This window comes from Platalea leucorodia (assembly GCF_965183815.1).
Source record: "Platalea leucorodia genome assembly, chromosome: 23".
Classification (NCBI taxonomy): domain Eukaryota; kingdom Metazoa; phylum Chordata; class Aves; order Pelecaniformes; family Threskiornithidae; genus Platalea; species Platalea leucorodia.
The window spans coordinates 2,414,766-2,435,804 of NC_138845.1; the positions used below are offsets into that span (position 1 = coordinate 2,414,766).

The following is a 21,039-nucleotide window of genomic DNA, read 5'->3' on the forward strand; positions in this document are numbered from 1 at the left end:
GCACACACGTGCACGAGGGGATGGTGGCAGGACACACGTGCACAGGGGACGGTGGCAGGGCACATGTGTGTGCACAGGGGACGGTGGCAGGACACGTGTGCACAGGGGACGGTGGCAGGGCACACACGTGCACGAGGGGATGGTGGCAGGACACACGTGCACAGGGGACGGTGGCAGGACACGTGTGCACAGGGGACGGTGGCAGGGCACACACGTGCACGAGGGGATGGTGGCAGGACACACGTGCACAGGGGACGGTGGCAGGACACGTGTGCACAGGGGACGGTGGCAGGGCACACACGTGCACGAGGGGATGGTGGCAGGACACACGTGCACAGGGGACGGTGGCAGGGCACATGTGTGTGCACAGGGGACGGTGGCAGGGCACACACGCATGCACAGGGGACGGTGGCAGGGCACATGGGTGCACAGGGGACGGTGGCAGGGCACATGTGTGTGCACAGGGGACGGTGGCAGGGCACACGCGTGTGCAGGCGTGCCAGCGCGGGGCCGGCCGTGCGAGGCCGTGCGAGGGCAGGAAGGGCCCCGGCGCCAGCGCATTGTTCGCCGCTCGCCCGTCACTTCCCCCCCGGCCGCGGAAACGTCCCCATTGTCCCCACGGGCACCGTGCCCGCGGCGGGCACACGCACCCCTTGCACCCACACGCGTGTGCAAGCTCCTATGCTTCCCCCCCACCCACCCCGGCTCGGGGAGCACCCACGGCAGGGTGCTGGGCAGGGGACCCGGGCGTCCGGGCCCTGGTGGGGGGCCCGGGGGGAGGCCCCGGCCGCCCGGGTCCCCCCGAGCCCCCCGAGCCCCCGGCCCAGCTGCGGCGGCCGCCATTGCATCAGCGGCGCAGGAATGCGGCCGGCCCCGCCGCAGGCGTGCGAGGCCCCCGGCCCCCCGCGCACGCCCCCCGGCCCCTCGCACGCCCGGGCACCCGCCTCGCACGGGGGCCGCCTGGGGGGGGGTCCCACCCTTTGCACGAGCACACGGAGGGGCGGGCAGCGTTTGCACGCGCGGAGGGGCGCAGCGGCCTTGGCACACGCGGGTGGAGGGAGAGGCTGAGCGCGCACCCGTTGCACGCTGGCGCGGTGGGAGATGGGGGACGCGCAGCGTTCGCACGCTTGGGGGGGGCCGAGCGTGCACCCTTTGCACACTCGCGTGGAGCGAGGCCCTGCGCCCGCACCGTTTGCACGCTGGCGTGGGGAGAGCAAAGGTGCCGCGGGGAGCACGTGGGGGGCACCCCCGCCCCTCGCACGCCCTCGCACGCGGGCCCCGCACCGGGGGGCTGCCGTGTCCCCCCGCCGTGTCCCCCCGTGGGGGTCCCGGCCCCCCCGCGCAGCCACGTGGGAACGGCTCCAGCTCCGGCTCCGTTTCCGCTGGTTCCTTCCAGGAAGCGGCAGCCGGATCCAGCCCCCCCCGTGTCCCCTTCCTCCCCGCCGCTGTCCCCAGCCCTCTGTCCCCCCGTCCCACTCCCGTCCTCCGTGTCCCATCCCCAGTGTCTTGTTCCCCCCGCCATGTCCTCCAGTGTCCCACTGGTGTCCTGTGTCCCCCCGTGTCCCCCCGTGTCCCCCTGTGCCTGTCCCACCCGTGTCCCCCCATGGTGTCCTGTGTCCCCACAGTGTCCCATTCCCCCCAGTGTGTCCCCAGTGTCCCAGCTCCTGGTGTCCCAGTCCTTCCCAGTGTCCCAATCTCCCTCAAGTGCCCCAGTCCCCAGTGTCCCTGTTCCCAGTGTCCCAGTCCCCTCGGGTGTCCCAATTCCTGGTGTCCTGGTCCCACCAGTGTCCCCCCAGTGTCCCTGTTCCCGATGTCCCCGTCCCTCTTGGCTATCCCGGTCCCTGGTGTCCCTGTTCCCAGTGTCCTGGTGCCCCTCGAGCGATCTGGTCCCCAGTATCCCGTGTCCCAGTGCCCCTTGGGTGTCCCCGTCCCTGATGTCGCAGTGTCCCAGGGTGTCCCAGTGTCCCTTGGGTGTCCCAGTGCCTGATGTCCCAGTCCCTCCAGGGTGTCCCAGTGCCCCAGGGGTGTCCTGGTGCCCCTTGGGTGTCCCCATCCCTGATGTCCCAGTGTCCTGGTGTCCCAGGGTGTCCCTGTGTCCCAGGGCGTCCCAGTCCCTGATGTCCTGGTGCCCCCGGGGTGTCCCAGTGCCTGATGTCCCAGTCCCTCCGGAGTGTCCCAGTGCCCCAGGGCTGTCCTGGCCCCTGATGTCCTGGTGCTCCCAGGGTGTCCCGGTGCTCCTCCAGTGTCCCCATCCCTGATGTCCCGGTGTCCCAGGATGTCCCAGTCCCTGATGTCCCGGTGCTCCTTGGGTATCCCCATCCCCGATGTCCCGGTGTCCCGGGGTGTCCCAGTGCCCGCGGGGTGTCCCCATCCCTGATGTCCCGGTGTCCCGGAGTGTCCCGTGTCCCTCGGGCGTCCCCATCCCCGACCTCCCGGTCCCGCCGGGGAGCCCCCGGGGTGCCCCGGTCCCCGATGTCCCGCTCCCCCCGGGCCGTCCCGTCGCCCCGCGCCCCCGGCTCCCCCGGCCCGGCCCGGTGCGGTGCCGGTGCCGGTGCCCGGCGGGGCTCTGGCTCCTCCCCGGTGAGTCACGGCGGGGCGGGGCGGGCCGGGCCCCCCCGGGCACTTTCCGAAGGGACTCGGGAGCGGGAGGCAGCGCCGAGCCCGGCCAGCCCCGCTCCGCCATGGCCCCGGCCCCGGCCCCGGCCCCCCCGCGCCGCCCCCGGCCCCGGCCCCGGCCCCGGCCCCGGGCGCTGCTGCCGCTGCTGCTGCCGCTGCTGCTGCCGCCGCTGCCCGTCGCTGCCTTCAACCTGGAGGCGTCGCGGCCCGTCGCCTTCCGCGGGGCCCCCGGGTCCCTCTTCGGCTTCGCCTTGGACTTTTACCTGCCCCGGCCCCGCAGGTACCGGGAGCGGCACCGGGAACGGGAACGGCACCGGGAACGGCACCGGGACGGGACGGGACGGGGCGGGAGCGGGAGCGGCCCCGGGAAGTGGGAAGGGGACGGGAACCGGGCAGCGGGCAGCGGGCGGGGAGCGGCCACCGGGAGCGGGATGGAGCCCGGGCAGGAGGGAGCGGGCTGGGGAGCGGGCGGGAGCGGGACCGGCCCGGCGGGACGGGAGCGGCCCCGGGAGCGGGGCGGGGGCGGGGCGGGGGGCGGTGGGGAACGGGACCGGGAGCGGGGAACGGGAACTGGGCGGGGGAACGGGGCACCGGGGAGCGGGAATGGGAACAGGGAACCGAGAAGGGGGGAACGGGAAGGGGGGAACGGGGCGGGAACCGGGAACAGGGAGGTCCCGGGGACCGGGAATAGGGAACGGGGCGGTCCCGGGGACCGGGATGGGATAACGGGAACCGGGAACGGTCCGGCCCCGGGGGTCTCCGGCGGGGCTGAAGGCAACCGGGCGGCAGCCGAGCCCCGCTCCCGGCTCCGGTGTCCCGTGTGTCCCGCCCCGCCCCGGTCCCCGCCGGGGGTCCCGGGGCCCCGTTGCCCCCGGCCGGAGCCTTTCCTGTAACCGGAGCCGGGAGCTGCCCCTGGGGGGGGCTGGGGGGGACGGGACGGGACGGACCCAGGCGTCCGGACACGGCCCTACCCCCCGCCCACGCGTGACCCGCACCCGGGTGGGGGGACCCAGGCGTCCGGGGGGCACCCCCTGTGTCCCCCCCCCCATCCCACGGGTCCTGGGTGCCCGTGGGTGGCCCCCACGGTGCCCGTGGGTGGTTTCGGCGCTTCCTCGCCCACGGAGCCGGAAGGGGTCACCCAGGCCCGGCCCCGTGGGCTGAGTCAGAGGGACCCGTGGGACCCCAGGGTGGGGGGGACGACACGCAGAGGTTTCCCTCCCACCCAGGACACCCCCACGCCCCGGATCCCCTCCGTCCTCTGGGTGTCCCGTGGGTGACGACCACCGTGTCCCCCTCCCACAGTGTCAGCATCTTGGTGGGTGCCCCCAAGGCCAACACGAGCCAGCCCAATGTCACGCAGGGGGGGGCTGTCTACCACTGTCCCTGGCCCCCCGGTGACGAATGTACCCCCATCGACTTCGACCACATCGGTAAGGGGACAGGGACACGGGTGGGGACAGGCCACCGCCGGGCATGGGGACAGGGTGGGGACATGGCTGGGGGACGGGGATGGGGACACGGGCAGGGACGGGACCCCCTGGGCATGGGGACAGGGTGGGGACACGGGTGGGGACAGGACCCCCTGGGCACGGGGACAGGGTGGGGACATGAGTGGGGGACAGGGATGAGGACACGGGCAAGGATGGGACCTCCCTGGGCATGGGGACAAGGTGGGGACATGGGTGGGGGATGGGGACACAGGTGGGGGACGGAGATAGGGACACAGATGGGGACAGGACCCCCCAGGCATGGGGACAGGGTGGGGACACAAGTGGGGGACAGGGACGAGGACACGGGTGGGGACGGGACCCCGCGGGCATGGGGACAGGGCACAGCCAGGCCTGGGGACAGGCACTGCATGGCCAGGCACCCGGGGACGGGGACACGGCCCCCAGCACCCATGGGACCCAGCAGCCCCCCATGGACCCCTCCAACAGCCCCCCCAGCCCAGCCCCACGTCATCGTCCCCCATGGCCACGTCCCCCGCACCCCGGTGGCCTTGGCACCGCAGCCGGGCTCTTGCCCCGCCTGGTTAATGATAAACCTGGGGGGGGGAGCAACGGGTGCTGGGGCGGGGGTCCCATGGGTGCTGCGGCAGTGGGTGCCAGCCTGACCCTTACCCCCCCACCCAACAGGGACCCGCACCCACGACTTCGGGGGCAACAGCACCGAGACCCCCGACCCCGTCGAGTTCAAGTCCCTGCAGTGGTTCGGGGCCACCGTGCGGGCGCACAACGCCTCCATCCTGGTACGGGGGGCACGGGGGGGGGCGAGCAGGGGGCACGGAGGGGGCAGGGGGCAGGGGTCCGTCCGTGTGCGGCCCCCTGTGCCCCCCCCACAGCCCCCCCCTTGCCCCCCCAGGCCTGCGCCCCGCTGTACAGCTGGAGCCCCCCCAAGGAGGAGGGGGGTGGGCGGGAGCCGGTGGGCACCTGCTTCCTCTCCATCGGCAACTTCTCCAAGTTCGTGGAGTACGCGCCCTGCCGCTCAGGTGGGACCCCCCCGCGCCCCCCCAGACCCCAGGCAGCCTCCGGGCACCCCCCGGCCTGGCACCCGTGGGTGGCACCGCTGGGCATCCCCCCCTGCCCGATACCCATGGGTGACACCCCCAGAACCCCCTGCCTGGCACCCCTGGGTCCCTGGGCATCACCCCCCCATGCCCAGCACCCCCAGCGAGACACCCCCAGAGCCTGCCTGGCACCCAGGGACCCCCCCAGGCACCCCCCCTGCCCGGCGCCTCTGGGGTGGCACCCCCATAGCCCCCCAACCAGCACCCATGGGACTCCAGGGACCCCCAGCCCAGCACCCTGGGGGGTGGCACCCCCATAGCCCCCCAACCAGCACCCATGGGACTCCAGGGACCCCCAGCACAGCACCCTGGGGGGTAGCACCCCCATAGCCCCCCAACCAGCACCCATGGGACTCCAGGGACCCCCAGCCCAGCACCCTGGGGGGTGGCACCCCCATAGCCCCCCCAGCCAGCACCCATGGGACCCTGGGCACCCCTAGCCCAGCACCCTGGGGGGTGGCACCCCCATAGCCCCCCCAGCCAGCACCCACAGGACCCTGGGGAATCCCAGCCCAGCACCCTGGGGGGTAGCACCCCCATAGCCCCCCAGCCAGCACCCATGGGACCCTGGGCACCCCCAGCACAGCACCCTGGGGGGTGGCACCCCCATAATCCCCCAGCCAGCACCCATGGGACCCCCCCCAACCGCCACCCCCTTTCTCCCCACAGACCTGAACTCTGCGGCCGGGCAGGGCTACTGCCAGGGGGGCTTCAGCGCCGAGTTCACCCAGGTGGGGGTGAACGGGGGGCACGGGGGGCGCAGGGAGTATGGGGGCTATAAGGGGACATGGGGGTGTCATGGGGCTGGGGGGGGCCAGGACCCATAGCCCTGGGGCGCGGTTGGGGGGCATGGGGTGGGCAGGCGTGCGTGGGGGGTATATTGGGGGTATGGGGGGTATATTGGGGGTATGGGGGGTATATTGGGGGTCACAGGGGAGTATGGGGGGGGTATATAGCGGTCTGGGGGCATATAGGGGGTGCAGGGGGTCCTGGCGGGTGCCCCAGGCTGAGGGGGGCCTCCCATGGTCTCCCTGCAGACGGGACGGGTGCTCCTGGGGGGGCCCGGCAGCTACTTCTGGCAAGGTGAGACCCCAGCCCCTGCCTGCCCCTGCCTGCCCCTAGACACCCCTGCCTGCCCCTGAACACCCCTGCCTGCCCCTAGACACCCCTGCCTGCCCCTGAACACCCCTGCCTGCCCCTAGACACCCCTGCCTGTCCCTGCCTGTCCCTAAACTCCTCTGCCTGTCCCTGCCTGCCCCTAAGTACCCCTGCCTGCCCCTAGACACCCCTGCCTGCCCCTGCCTGTCCCTAAACTCCCCTGCCTGTCCCTGCCTGCCCCTACATACCCCTGCCTGCCCGCCCTGCCCGCCCGTCCCGGTGCGGCGGGCAGCACCCCTGGGTGCTGAGGGGCCGCCCGCGCCCCCAGGGCAGGTGATGTCGGCGACGCAGGAGCAGATCGCGGCCTCCAGCTACCCCGAGTACTTCATCCAGGAGGTGGCCGGGCAGCTCCAGACGCGCCAGGCGGCCCCCACCCACGACGACAGCTACATGGGTCTGCCTGGGGACGGGGGGGACACGGGCGGGGGGACGTGGGCATGGGACATGGGGGACGTGGGGACGCAGGGGCATGGAGACACAGGGGACATCGGGGGATGTGGGGGACATGAGGATGCAGGAGCATGGGGATGTGACACAGGAGACAGGGGCATGGGGACATGGGGGACATGGGCATGGGACACAGTGAGCATGGGGACATGGGGGACTTGGGGGACATGGGGACACAGGAGCATGGGGACATGACACAGGAGACAGGGACATGGGGGACGTGGGCATGGGACACAGTGGACATGGGGCATGGGACATGGGGGACGTGGGAACACAGGGGCATGGAGACACGGGACATCGGGGGATGTGGGGGACATGAGGATGCAGGAGCATGGGGATGTGACACCGGAGACAGGGGCATGGGGACATGGGCATGGGACACAGCCGGGCATGGGGGACTTGGGGACACAGGAGCATGGGGACATGACACAGGAGACAGGGACATGGGGGACGTGGGCATGGGGACACAGGGGACATGGGGCATGGGGACATGGGGGACGTGGAGGGACAGGGGCATGGGGACATGGGGGACATGGGGGACATGAGGACACAGGAGCATGGGGACATGACACCAGAGACAGGTATGGGGGACATGAGAACACTGTGGGGACAGGAACATGGGGCATGGGGGGACAGGGGCATGGGGGACATGAGGACACAGGAGGTGGGGACATGGGGGGACAGGGGCATGGGGACATGAGGACAAAGGGGACATGGGCATGGGGGAATGGGGAACACGGGAGGACAGGGAACAAGGGCATGGGGACATGGGGGACACGAGGACACAGGAGACTGGCATGGGGACACTTGGGGCGTGGGGGAGTGGGGGACATGGTGGGACAGGGACATGGGGCATGAGGACACAGGGACACGGTATGGGGACAGGGGAGAGAGGGATGGGCATGGGGACATGGGGACACAGGGGCATGGGGACATGAGGGCATGGAGGAGGGATGGGGACAGGGCACGGGGGTGTGGGGCACAGGGGCATGGGGACACGGGGGGCACAAGGGCGTGGGGACACAGGGGCAGGGTGGCATCAGTGTCACGGGTGAGGAGGTAGGTGACACCTCTCCCCCCCACAGGGTACTCGGTGGCGGTCGGTGAGTTCAGCGGGGACATGACGCAAGGTGGGTGCCACCAGGGTGCCGGGGGGGTGACACGGGGGGTGGCGACAGCCCCCCCCACCCGGACACCCCCCTGACCAGGTCACTTTGTCCCTTGCAGACTTCGTGGCTGGTGTCCCCAAGGGCAACCTCACCTATGGCTACGTAAGGCTGCGGGGACGGGGGAGAGGGGACACGGGGGGAGAGGGGACACAGGGGGACAGGGGACGGGAGGACATGGGGGGGCCCGGCTGCCTGGGTTCCCTGGCCGCTGCCGCAGTGTCCCCCCCGTCCCCCGTGTCCCCAGGTCACCATCCTCAATGGCACCAACATGAAGTCCCTGTACAACTTCTCAGGGGAGCAGGTGGGGCCGGGGGGTCCCTGGGGGGTCGGGGGGTGCCCAGGCAGGGTGGGGGTGCCCACCTGGGGTGCTGGGTGCCCCCCCCGTGTCCCTGGGTGCCCCCACAGGGTGCCTGGGTGCAGGGGGGGATGGAGAGGGGGGGCCCCACAGAAGGTGGGGGGCACCCGTGCAGGGTGGGGGGCACCCACGCAGGTTAGGGGGTACCTGTGCATGCTGGGGGGGGCAACCCATGCAGGGTGGGGGGCACCCATATACATTGGGAGCACCTACAAAGGGTGGGGGGCACCCGTGCATGGTGGGAGCACCCCTGCAGGCTTGGGGGGGGGCCCATGCAGGGTGGGGGGGCCCCACGCAGGCTGGGGAGGGCCCCACGCAGGGTGGGGGTGCCCACCCAGCACCCCACTCCCCCCCCCATCAGATGGCAGCGTATTTCGGCTACGCGGTGGCAGCCACGGACGTGAACAACGATGGGTGAGTGCCCCCCGCACCTCACCAGCCGCACGGGTGCTCCCACCAGGCACCTATGGGTGCCCCCCCACCCCACCCCCGCCGGGGGTCCGCGGGCTGGGGGTGCTGACGGCCGCTGCCCGCAGGCTGGCGGACCTGCTGGTGGGGGCCCCCCTCTTCATGGCGCGGACCGGGGAGGGGCGGGTGCAGGAGGTGGGCAGGGTGTACCTGTACCTGCAGCTGCCCGGGGGGGCCCTGCCCGCCCCCGCCGAGGCACCCACCCCCAGCATGGCACCCACCCCCGCCATGGCCCTCACCGGGCCCCAGGAGTTCGGGCGCTTCGGGAGCGCCATCGCCCCCCTGGGCGACCTTGACCTGGACGGCTTCAACGGTGGGTGCCTGGGGGGGGCACAGGGGGGTGCAGGGGGCGCCTAGGGTGGGAGGGGGTACGGGGGGGTGCCCGGGTTATAGGGTGGCACGGGCGGGGGGGCACATGGGGGTGCCCGAGCTATAGGAGGGTGCAGGGGGGGCACATGGGGGTGCCCAGGCTATAGGGTGGCACGGGGGGGTGCAGGGGGTACCCAGGGTGGGGGAGGCACAGGGGGGTGTCTGAGCTATAGGAGGGTGCAGGGGGGGCACGTGGGGGTGCCCGGGCTATAGGGTGGCACGGGGGGGTGCAGGGGGGCACATGGGGGTGCCCGGGCTAGAGGGTGGCACGGGGGGGTGCCCAGGGTGGAGGGTGGTATATGGGGTGCAGGGGATCCCCAAGGCTATAGGGTGGCACAGGGGGGTACAGGGGGTGCCCAGGGTGGAAGGGGGGCACAGGGGGGTACTGGGGGGGGGCACAAGAGGGTGCCCAGGGTGGGGGGTGGCATATGGGGTGCAGGGGTGCCCAGGCTATAGGGTGGCACAGGGGGGTGCATGAGGTTCAAGGGGGTGGCTGGGTTATGGGGTTGTGCAGGGGGGGTCCCCTGTGCTGCTGGGTGGCCTGGGGGGGTGGATGGGGTGCTCGGGGGGTGCCTGGGCTATAGGGTGGCCCAGGGGGTGCAGGGGGGGGCCTGGCCCCCCGTGCCCCCCCTGAGCGGCGTGGCGCAGACGTGGCGGTGGGGGCCCCGCTGGGCGCCGAGGGCCGGCAGGGCCTGGTGTACATCTACAGCGGGCGGGGGGCCGGGCTGCACCCCCAGCCCGCCCAGGTGCTGCGGGGGGACTGGGCGCCCGGCCGGCACCCCGACTTCTTCGGAGCCGCCCTGCGCGGGGCCACCGACCTGGACGGCAACGGCTACCCGGGTAAGGCACCCGCCACCGCCCCGGCGGGGGCACCCAGCCCCGGGGGTCCCACCCCGGGGGTGCTCAATGGCTGCTGACACCCAGCCTGGCCATGCCACCCCGTGGCCAGGGACACCCAGACCCATCCGTGCCACCCTATGGGTGCTTGACGGCTGGGGACACCCAGCTCCATCTATGCCACCCCATGGTTGGGGACACCCAGCCTGGATGTGCCACCCCAGGGGTGCTCAATGGCAGGGGACACCCTGCCTGGCCGTGCCACCCCATGGAGGGGACACCCAGCCCCAGACACCCCCCCACGGGTGTCCCACCACCACTGCCACCCCTCCTGGCCATGTCACCCCACGCCTGGTGACACCACCGTCCCCCTCTCCCCGCAGACCTCCTGGTGGGCGCCTTCGGGGTGGACACGGCCGTGGTGTACAGGTGGGTGCCACCGGCTGGGGGGGTGTCCCTGGGGTGTCCCCGGGCTGTCCCTGACGCCCTGTCCCCAGGGGCCGCCCCATCGTCCACGCCAGCGCCACGCTCAGCGTCTTCCCCACCATGTTCAACCCCGAGGAGCGCGGCTGCGTCCTCGAGGGCACTGGCCTCCACGTCCCCTGGTGGGTGACACCGTGGGGTGGCGGGCACCCTGGGGGGGTCAAGGGTCTCTGGGGGGGGGGGCATGGGGTAAACGGGGGCATGGAGGGGTTGGGGACACCCTGGGTGTCCCCAGGTTCTCAGGTGGCCTGGGGGACACCAAGGGGTCACGTAGGGGCTTGGGGACAGCAGAGACACGGGAGGGGGTGGCATTACCGGGGGGCACCCAGTGGCTGGGGGCACGGGGAGGGGGGAGGCTGTGGGGGTCCCAGGTCTGGGGGGGGACCCTGGGAGGGCACCAGGGGGGTTGCTGGGGACATGGGGACACTGGGGGAGACATGGGGGCAAGTGAGGGCACGGTGGGCTTGGGGACAACCCGGGGGACGCAAGGGTGGAGGGCACTAGAGGGGGTCTCGGGTGGCCTGGGGGCAGCAAGGGGTGACGGGGGGGGCTTGGGGGCACCAGGGGACATCAGGGGACACCGAGGGGGGCACCCAATGCCTGGGGGCACCGGGGGGTCCATGGGGGAGGACCCTGAGGAGTGTGGGGGGGGGACATCCAGAGGTATTGGGGACAATTAGGGATGGAGGACGCTGGGGAGGGCACTGGATGCTGGTGCACCCATGGGGCAGGCACGGGGGTCCCATGGGTGCCCCCCTTGCCCCCTCCCCAGCATCAACGTCAGCTTCTGCCTCAACGCCTCGGGGCGTCACCTCCCCGGCCCCATCGGTGAGTCTTGGCAGGGGGACATGGAGGGGGGGACACCCGCGTCAGGGACCCCGGCGTCCGGGTCCCCCGGACGCCGGGGTCCCTGACGCAGGTGTCCCCCCACCCAGGTTTTGCGGTGGAGCTGAGCGTGGATGGGGCGAAGGCTGGGGGGGCACGACGGGCGCTGTTCCTCCCGGGGGGGCAGCCCACCCGCACCCTCACCCTGCCCGTCCCCAACGGCGCTGGCACCCGCTGCCGCACCATGGCCGTCTTCCTACGGGTACGTCGGGACCAGGGGGTGGGGGGGGCACCCAATGGGACCCCCCCAACGCTTTGCTCATCACCATGTGTCCCCCCCCGGCCCCGGCAGAATGAGTCGGAGTTTCGGGACAAGCTGTCACCCATCGCCGTGGGGCTGAGCTTTGCCCTGGACAGCAACGCGCCCCCGGACGCCCACGGGCTGCACCCAGTCCTGGCCGCCCAGACCCGCACCCGACTGGAGGCCAAGGTACCTCCCCGGCACCCCATGTCTCCCCATGGCACCCCATGTCTCCCCATGGCACCCTGTCCCACCCCATGGCACCCTGTGTCACCCCATGCCTCCCCATGGCACCCCATGGCACCCTGTCCCACCCCATGGCACCCTGTGTCGCCCCATGTCTCCCCATGGCACCCCATGGCACCCTGTCCCACCCCATGGCACCCTGTGTCGCCCCATGTCTCCCCATGGCCCCCTGTGCCACCCCATGGCACCCTGTGTCACCCCATGCCTCCCCATGGCACCCCATGGCACCCTCTCCCATCCCATGGCACCCTGTGTCACCCCATGGCACCCCATGGCACCCCATCCCACCCCATGGCACCCAATGGCCCCCTGTGCCACCCCATGGCACCCTGTCCCACCCCATGGCACCCTGTGTCGCCCCATGTCTCCCCATGGCACCCCATGGCACCCTGTCCCACCCCATGGCACCCTGTGTCGCCCCATGTCTCCCCATGGCACCCTCTCCCATCCCATGGCACCCTGTGTCACCCCATGGCACCCCATGGCACCCCATCCCACCCCATGGCACCCAATGGCCCCCTGTGCCACCCCATGGCACCCTCTCCCATCCCATGGCACCCTGTGTCACCCCATGTCTCCCCATGGCACCCCATCCCACCCCATGGCACCCTGTCCCACCCCATGGCACCCAATGGCCCCCTGTGCCACCCCATGCACCCCCTAGTTCCCTGTCCCACCTCTTAGCACCCACGGCACCCAGTGTCACCCTATGACGCCTTCTGCCTCCCCGTGCCACTCCGCGGCACCCAGTTTCACCCCGTGGCACCCCTTGCCTCCCCATGGCACCTTGTAGCACCCCATGGCACCCTGTGCCACCCTTTGTCCCCTGCACCAGCCCTTGTCCCCCATCACCTATTGTCCCCTGCATCACCCACTGCCCCTGTGTCACCCGCTGTCCCCTGCATCAATGTCCCTGTGTCCCCATTGCCCCTGTGCCCCCATGTCCCCCGTCACCCCCATGTCCCCATGTCCCTGTATCCCCATGTCCCCCATCACCCCCATGTCCCCATGTCCCTGTATCCCCATGTCCCCCGTCACCCCCATGTCCCCCACTGCCCCTGCGTGCCCCTGTGCCCCCATGTCCCCCGTCACCCTCATGTCCCCATGTCCCTGTATCCCCATGTCCCCCGTCACCCCCATGTCCCCCACTGCCCCTGCGTGCCCCTGTGCCCCCATGTCCCCCATCACCCCCCATGTCCCCATGTCCCTGTATCCCCATGTCCCCCGTCACCCCCATGTCCCCCACTGCCCCTGCGTGCCCCTTTGTCCCCATGTCCCCCATCACCCCCATGTCCCCATGTCCCTGTATCCCCATGTCCCCCGTCACCCCCATGTCCCCCACTGCCCCTGCGTGCCCCTTTGTCCCCATGTCCCCCATCACCCCCATGTCCCCATGTCCCTGTATCCCCATGTCCCCCGTCACCCCCATGTCCCCCACTGCCCCTGCATGCCCCTTTGTCCCCATGTCCCCCATCACCCCCATGTCCCCATGTCCCTGTATCCCCATGTCCCCCATCACCCCCCATGTCCCCCACTGCCCCTGCGTGCCCCTGTGCCCCCATGTCCCCCATCACCCCCATGTCCCCATGTCCCTGTATCCCCATGTCCCCCATCACCCCCATGTCCCCATGTCCCTGTATCCCCATGTCCCCCCTCACCCTCGTGTCCCCCACTGCCCCTGCGTGCCCCTTTGTCCCCCATGTCCCCCATCGCCCCCGTGTCCCCATGTCCCCCGCGCAGGCTCACATCCAGCTGGACTGCGGGGAGGACAACGTCTGCGTGCCCGACCTGCAGCTGGAGGCGTCCGTGTAAGGGGGGGACAGGGGGGACCTGGGGGGGGCCGGGGGGGTCTGGGGGTCCCGGGGGGACGGGGGGCCGTGGCACAGGGTGGCCGTGACACAGGGTCCCCGCAGGGACCGCCGCACCGTCTACCTGGGGGACCGCAACAGCCTGAACTTGACCTTCAACGCCCGCAACCAGGGCGAGGGGGGGGCTTACGAGGCCGAGCTGCACGTGCGGCCCCCCCCGCACGCCCAGTACACCGGGGTGCTGCGCCCACATGGGGTGCGTGCGTGGGGGTGCACAGGCTGGGTGCCCTCCGGTATGGGGTGGGTGCGTGGGGGGGCCAGGGGGGGCGCCTGGGGGTGCCCCCTGGTACAGGGTGGGTGCTCCTGGGTATGGGGTGGGTGCTCCTGGGTATGGGGTGGGTGCACAAGGGGACCCCAAGTATGGGGTGGGTGCCCCCAGGTATGGGGTGGGTGCATGGGGGTGTCCCCTGGATATAGGGTGGGTGCCTGTGGGTGCCCCCAGGTGAGGGGTGGGTGCCCCCAAGTATGAGGGGGTGCATGGGGGTGTCCCCTGGATATAGGGTGGGTGCCTGTGGGTGCCCCCAGGTGAGGGGTGGGAGCATGGGGGTGTCCTCTGGATATAGGGTGGGTGCCCCTGGGTGTCCCTAAGGATGAGGTGGGAGCCCCCAGGTATGGGGGGGGTGCATATGGGTGTCCCCTGCATATAGGGTGGGTGCTGGTGGGTGCCCCCAGGTGAGGGGTGGGTGCACGGGGGTGTCCCCTGGCCGTAGGGTGGGTGTCTGTGGGTGCCCCCAGGCGTGGGGTGTGGGATATGGATGTCCCCAGGTGTGGGATGGGTGCCCCCAGGGGAGGGGTGGGTACCCCCGGCTGCGGGGTGGGTGCACAGGGGTGGGTGCCCGTGGGTGCCCCTGGCCCCTGCGGGTGCCGGCGCCCCTGACACCCCCCCCCCCAGAACTTCTCTGCGCTGAGCTGTGAGCTCGGGGGGGGCAACGGCTCGAGCCCCCTCGTCTGCGACCTGGGCAACCCCATGAAGGCGGGCGCCAGCGTGAGTGGGGGGCACGGGGAGGGCTGGGGGGCGCGGGGGGGCGGGGGGCCTGGCGTGACCCCCTCCCCTCTGCCCGCAGATCTGGGGGGGGCTGCGCTTCACCGTCCCCCACCTCAGCGACAGCAGCAAGAGCATCCGCTTCGAGCTGCAGATCCGCAGGTGGGGGGGGCCGGGGGGGGGGCACCCCGGGGGGGGTCCCACCTGGGGCACCCTGGGGTGGGGGTCCCAGCTAAGGGATCATGGGGGCGGTCCTAAGGGAGATCCTCCTATCTGGGGGGGTCTGGAGTGGGGGGACCCCAGTGGGGGGGCTCTGGGGTGGGGGTCTCACCTTGGGCACCCTGGTGGGGGGGGGGGGGTCCAGCCTGTGACATCCCATTTGGGGACCTGTGGGGGGTCCCAAAGGCCGGGGGGGGGGGTGTCCCACCTAGGGCACCCTGAGGGGCTCAGGCTGGGGGGGTCCCACCCAGGGGCACCCTGGGGTGAGGGTCCTGGGGTGGGGGGGTCCAGGCTGTGATATCCCATCTGGGGACCTTCTGGGGGGGTCCCATTTGGGCTTGGGGGGTCAGAGTGGGGGGCTCAGGCTTGGGGGGTCCCTTGGGGTGGGGGGGTCCCCCAGTGCCCCCCGGTGCCCGCAGCCGGGGGGGGGCCGTGCCGTGACCCCCCCGTGTGCCGGCAGCAAGAACGCCAACAACTCGCAGAGCGAGGTGGTGACGGTGCTGCTGGAGGTGCGGGCGGCCACCCGCCTCTCGGCCTTCGGGTGAGTGCCACGCGTGCCACCGGGGTCCCCGGGGGGGACACGGGGCGCCCAGCCCTGCCTGACCCCCGCCCGTGTCCCCCCAGGGTGTCACGGCCCGACGTCGTCGTCATCCCCGAGGGGGGCTGGACGCCCGAGCGGCCGCCCCAGCGGCTGCAGGACCTGGGGCCGCCCGTGGAGCACGTCTACGAGGTGGGGGGAGCCCCTGTCCCCGGCCCGGGGGTCCCCGTGTCCCCAACCCCAGGGGTGCCCATGTCCCCAACCCCACAGGTCTCTGTGGGTCCCCCCATCCCTGTCCCTGTGGGTGCCCACGTCCTCATGGGTGCCCATGTCCCCAGCCCCAGGGGTCCCTGTGTCCCTGACCCCGCGGGTGCCCATGTCCCTAAAACCGGGGGTGCCCAGGTCCCTGACCCTGGGGGTGCCCATGTCCCCAACTCTGGGGACCCCCACGTCCCTGACACCACAGGTCCCCCTGTCCCCAACCCCAGGGGTGCCCATGTCCCCAAAACCAGGGGTGCCCAGGTCCCCGACCCTGGGGGTGCCCATGTCCCCGAGCCCACATGTGCCTGTGTCCCTGTGTGTGTCCCCATGTCCCTGTGGGTGTCTGTGTCCCCAACCCCAGGGGTGCCCCTGTCCCACAATCCTGGGGACCCCCATGTCCCTGACCCCACAGATACCCATGTCCCCAAAACCAGGGGTGCCCCTGTGCCCATGCCGTGGGGTCCCCTGTGGGTGCCATGTCCCCGTGCCACGGGTGTCCCCTCACGCTGCCATGCGTCCCCCCCGGTGCCATCAGGTGGTGAACGAGGGACCCAGCGCCATCAGCCACGGCACCCTGGAGCTGAGCTGTCCCCTGAGCTACCGGGGCCACCCCCTCCTCTACGTCACCGGCCACTCGGGACCCCGCAACTGCTCCGCCAGCCACCCCCTGGACAGCCTGCGCCTGGCGGTGCGCCTGCGGGGACGGGGACCGGGGGTGCTGGGGACATCGGGTGGCACTGGGAGATGGAGCACTGGGGGGTACTGGGGGCACTGGGGGGTGCTGGGGACGTTGGGTGGCACTGGGGACATTGGGTGGCACTAGGAGATGGGGTACTGGGGGCACTGGAGGGTGCTGGGGATGTTGGGTGGCACTGGGGACTTCAGGTGGCACTAGGTGATGGAGCACTGGGGGGCACTGGGGACACTGGAGGGTGCTGGGGACATTGGGTGGCATTGGGAGATGGAGCACTGGGGGACACTGGGGGTGCTGGGGACATTGGGTGGCACTGGGAACATCAGGTGGCACTGGGAGATGGAGCACTGGAGGGTACTGGGGGGCGCTGGGAGGTGGTGGGCAGACTGGGCACTGGGTGGCACCAAGGCAGGGGGCACTGGGTGACATGAGGGGTACTGGGGGGGACTGGGAGGGCTAGGGGACACTGGGAGGGGACATGGGTGGCACTGGGAGGTGGTGGGGAAAGAGGACGCCCGTGGTTGGGGTGGCAGGGGGTGGCACTGGGGGGACAGGGCTGTCCCCAGAGCTGACCCCTCCCGCAGGAGCAGGAGCAGAGCCCGGAGACGCACGTCCTGCAGCGCCGCGACACGGGGGACACGCTCACGCGGGACACGCGGGACACGCGGGGCAGCGGCCCCCCCACGCCCCCCCCACACCCTGGTCAGTGCCCATGTCCCCCCTCTGCCCGCGTGTCCCCCGCTGTCCCTGTCCCATGCCCTGCCCCGTGGCTGGCGCGTGTCCCCCGTGGGTGCTGTCCCCACGGTGTGGCACTGCTGTGCCGGGTGTCCCCAGGGCGGGTGACACCTGGGGGGCCGGGTGTCCCTGCTGTGGGTGATGGGGGGGTGACCCCACTGTGGGTGACACCTGGGGGGCCGGGTGGCCCTGCGGCGGGTGATGGGGGGGGGTGACCCCACTGTGGGTGACACCTGGGGGGCCGGGTGTCCCTGCTGTGGGTGATGGGGGGGGTGACCCCACTGTGGGTGACACCTGGGGGGCCGGGTGTCCTGCTGTGGGTGATGGGGGGGGTGACCCCACTGTGGGTGACACCCGGGGGCCGGGTGTCCCTGCTGTGGGTGATGGGGGGGGGTGACCCCGCTGTGGGTGACACCCGGGGGCTGGGTGTCCCTGCGGCGGGTGACACGTCGGGGGTGGCAGGGGTGCCCCGAGGCCGAGTGCTTCCGGCTGAGCTGCCCCATGGGGGGGCTGGAGAAGCAGCAGCGGGTGAGCCTGCGCCTGGCCTTCCGCCTCTGGGCCCCCTCCCTGCGCCAGGTGAGACCCCCGCGCCCCCGGGACCCCCCGGGACCCCCAGCGTCCCTATCTCCCCCCCCCCAGCACCCCAACAAGCTCCTGGGGCCCCCAGCATCCCGACATCCCCCCGCGGGATGCCCAGGACCCCTCGGCACCCCGAGCATCCCCATCTCCCCCCCCAGATCCCCAACAGGCTCCTGGGGCCCCCAGCATCCCGGGACCCCCCCCCGGGATGTCCAGGACCCCCCGGGACCCCCAGTGTCCCCATCTCCCCCCCCCAGCACCCCAACAGGCTCCTGGGGCCCCCAGCATCCCCGGACCCCCCCCAGGACCCCCAGCGTCCCCATCTCCCCCCCCAGCACCCCAACAAGCTCCTGGGGCCCCCAGCATCCTGACCCCTCCCTGGGACACCCAGGACCCTCCCCCCCCCAAGATCTCCCTGGGACCCCCCATGTCCCTGCCAGGACCCTCTGGGACCCCCCCCAGGACCTCCGGCACCTCCCAGCACCCCAACAAGCTCCTGGGGTCCCCAGCATCCCGACCTCCCCCACTGGGACCCCTCCCGTGCCCCGATCCCCCATGGGGGTGGGTGAGTGGGTGCCCTGGGACCCCAGGGCCCCATATGGGTGCAGGTGCCCACGGTCCCCAGCGGGTGTTCATGGGTGTCAGTGGGCGCCTGTAGATGTCCGTAGGTGGTTGTGGGTGTCTGTGGGTGCCTGCAGGTGCCCCGTGGGTGTCGGTGGGTGCCCATGGTTGTCCGTGGGTGTCCCGTGGGTGTCCCACAGGTGTTGGGGGGGTGCTTGTGGGTGTCTGTGGGTGCCCCATGGGTGTCAGTGGGTGCCCCGTGGGTGTCCCGCAGGTGTTGGGGGGTGCTTGTGGGTGTTGGTGGGTGTCCGTGGGTGCCCCACGGGTGTCAGTGGGTGCCCGTGGGTGTCCTGAGGGTGTTGGTGGGTGTCCGTGGGTGCCCCACGGGTGTCGGTGGGTGCCCACGGGTGCTGACAGCGGGTGCCGCAGCGGGAGGTGCGGGCACAGGCGCTGCGCTGTGAGGCCGAGTACCGGGTGCTGCGGCTGCCGTACCGCGTCCGGCCCCAACACTACCCCAGCCAGCGCCTGCAGGTGAGGGGGGGACGGGGGTCACCCCGGGGTGGCAGCGGGCGCGGGGTGACGCCGTGAGTGGTGGTGTGAGCCCACGGGTGACGGGGCTGCAGTGGGCGCGGGGTGACGCCATGGGTGGTGGTGTGACCCCGTGGGTGGCACTGTGCATGATGCTGTGGGTGGCAGGTGGTGACGGGGACGCCATGGGCATGCGGTGACCCCATGGGTGACGCTGTGGGTGACACCGTGGGCGGCAGATGGTGACGGGGCTGCAGCGGGCATGGGGTGGTGCCGTGGGTGGCCCCACGGGTGACGCTGTGGGTGGCAGGTGGTGATGGGGCTGCAGTGGGTGCGGGGTGACGCGGTGGGTGACGCTGTGAGTGACCGTGCGGGTGACGCCGCGGGCGGCAGATGGTGACGGGGCTGCAGCGGGCATGGGGTGGTGCCATGGGTGGCCCCACGGGTGACGCTGTGGGTGGCAGGAGGTGGCGGGGCTGCAGTGGGTGCGGGGTGACGCGGTGGGTGACGCCGCGGGTGACCCCACGAGTGACGCCGCGGGCGGCAGGTGGTGACGGGGCTGCAGTGGGCGCGCGCCGAGGGCAGCCCGGGGGTGCCGGTGTGGGTGGTGGTGCTGGCGGTGCTGCTGGGGCTGCTGCTGCTCGCCCTGCTCTGCTACGGCCTCTACAAGGTGGGTCCGGGGGCACTGGGGGGGCCACGGGGGGGCACGAGGGACATGGGGGGGCACAAGGGACACGGGGGGCACAGGGGGGCGCAGGGGACATGGGGGACAGGGACATGGGGGACAGGGACATGGGCACCACGGGAGGGCACAAGGGACATGGGGGGGCACAAGGGACATGGGAGGGCACAGGGAGGCACCAGGGACATGGGGGGGCACAGGGGACATGGGGGGACGCAGGGGACATGGGGGACAGGGACATGGGAGGCCTCAAGGGACATGGGGGGGCACAGGGGACATGGGGGACAGGGACATGGGAGGCCTCAAGGGACATGGGGGGGCACAGGGGACATGGGCACCGTGGAGGGCCACAGGGGACATTGGGGGCACAGGGGCCACAGGGACAGGGGGTGGCACAGGGACATGGGCACCATGGGGGGGCCGAGGGGACATGGGGGGCAGAGGGACACGGGGCTGGGGGGTCCCCGGGCACACGGGGGGGCTGGGGGTTCCCCCTGACTCCCCCCCCCCCAGCTGGGCTTCTTCAAGCGCTCGGTGCCCTACGGCACCGCCATGGAGAAGGCGCAGCTGAAGCCCCAGGCGGCCTCGGAGGCCTGACGGGGCCCCGCACCGCCGGCCGTCACCCGCACCGCACCGCGGGCCGCGCACCGCCGCCGGGCACCGCGCCGGGACGGGCACCGCCGGGCTGGGCACCGCCAACGCGCCGGGTACCCCCGTACCGGGCACCACCAACACGCTGGACACCGTCGTGCCGGGCGGCAACAGTCCCGGCACCGCCGGGATGGGCACCACTGCCAGAACGGGTACCGCCATGCCTGGCATCACCACCGGACTGAGTACCACCGGGACAGGCATCACCACCGGACGGGGTACCACCGGGACGGGCACTGCCGGCACAGGGGGTGACGCCGAGCCGGGCACCGACACGCTGGACACCACCGTGCCAGGCGGCAGCAGCCCAGGCACAACCGCTGTGCCGGGTACAACCGCCATAGCTGGCACAACCTGCATGCTGGGCACCACCGCCGTGCCGGGACACCACCGCCATGCCGGGACACCACCGCCGTGCTGGTGGCATTGCTGCCGTGACCGGCACCGGGCACCACCGTGACAGTCAGGACACCAGTGGGATGGACAACACCCTGCCGGGCACCGCCGTGCCTACACCGTCACCGCGCCGGGCACCGGTGCCAAGCCCTGTGACGCCCACAGGACCTGGGGACACACGTGCCCCGGTGTCACCCTCTCGCGGTGTCACCCTCTCGCGGTGTCACCCGGTCACGGTGTCACCCGGTCGCGGCCGATGCGTGCTGCACTGCCCGTGCCCCCCGCCGCGGGCACCTCACTTTGCACTGACCCCGCGCCCAAAATTTGGGGGGGGGGGGACACGACACACGACTCAAACCCCGCCCCCCCCGTGTCCCCGGGGGTCCCCGGGCGCGGGGGGGTGATTGCACTACGCGGGGGGGGCCGGGGGCACAGGCGGGGGGGGGCAGCTTCGGTTTGTATTTAATGTTTTTTGGGGGGGGGCGGCCTCAGGGCCCCCCAATAA

General features: G+C 72.0%; 1 protein-coding gene across 1 annotated transcript; it reads left to right on the top strand.

The window, feature by feature from the left end:
- The first annotated feature begins 2,648 nt into the window (after positions 1-2,648).
- On the top strand, positions 2,649-20,979 carry ITGA5 (integrin subunit alpha 5). Its single transcript, XM_082332559.1, is given in 31 exon segments — positions 2,649-2,896; positions 3,919-4,046; positions 4,752-4,864; positions 4,978-5,104; positions 5,852-5,913; positions 6,220-6,265; positions 6,609-6,734; positions 7,873-7,917; positions 8,015-8,058; positions 8,201-8,257; positions 8,673-8,725; positions 8,848-9,092; positions 9,797-9,988; positions 10,369-10,414; positions 10,483-10,590; positions 11,241-11,296; positions 11,404-11,555; positions 11,646-11,783; positions 13,581-13,648; positions 13,754-13,904; positions 14,601-14,693; positions 14,773-14,852; positions 15,370-15,450; positions 15,534-15,639; positions 16,244-16,396; positions 16,987-17,076; positions 17,078-17,104; positions 17,600-17,713; positions 18,707-18,808; positions 19,353-19,475; positions 20,001-20,979. Coding segments are annotated over 31 exon segments (3,225 nt in total). The 5' UTR covers positions 2,649-2,681; the 3' UTR covers positions 20,085-20,979.
- The last annotated feature ends 60 nt before the right edge of the window (positions 20,980-21,039 follow it).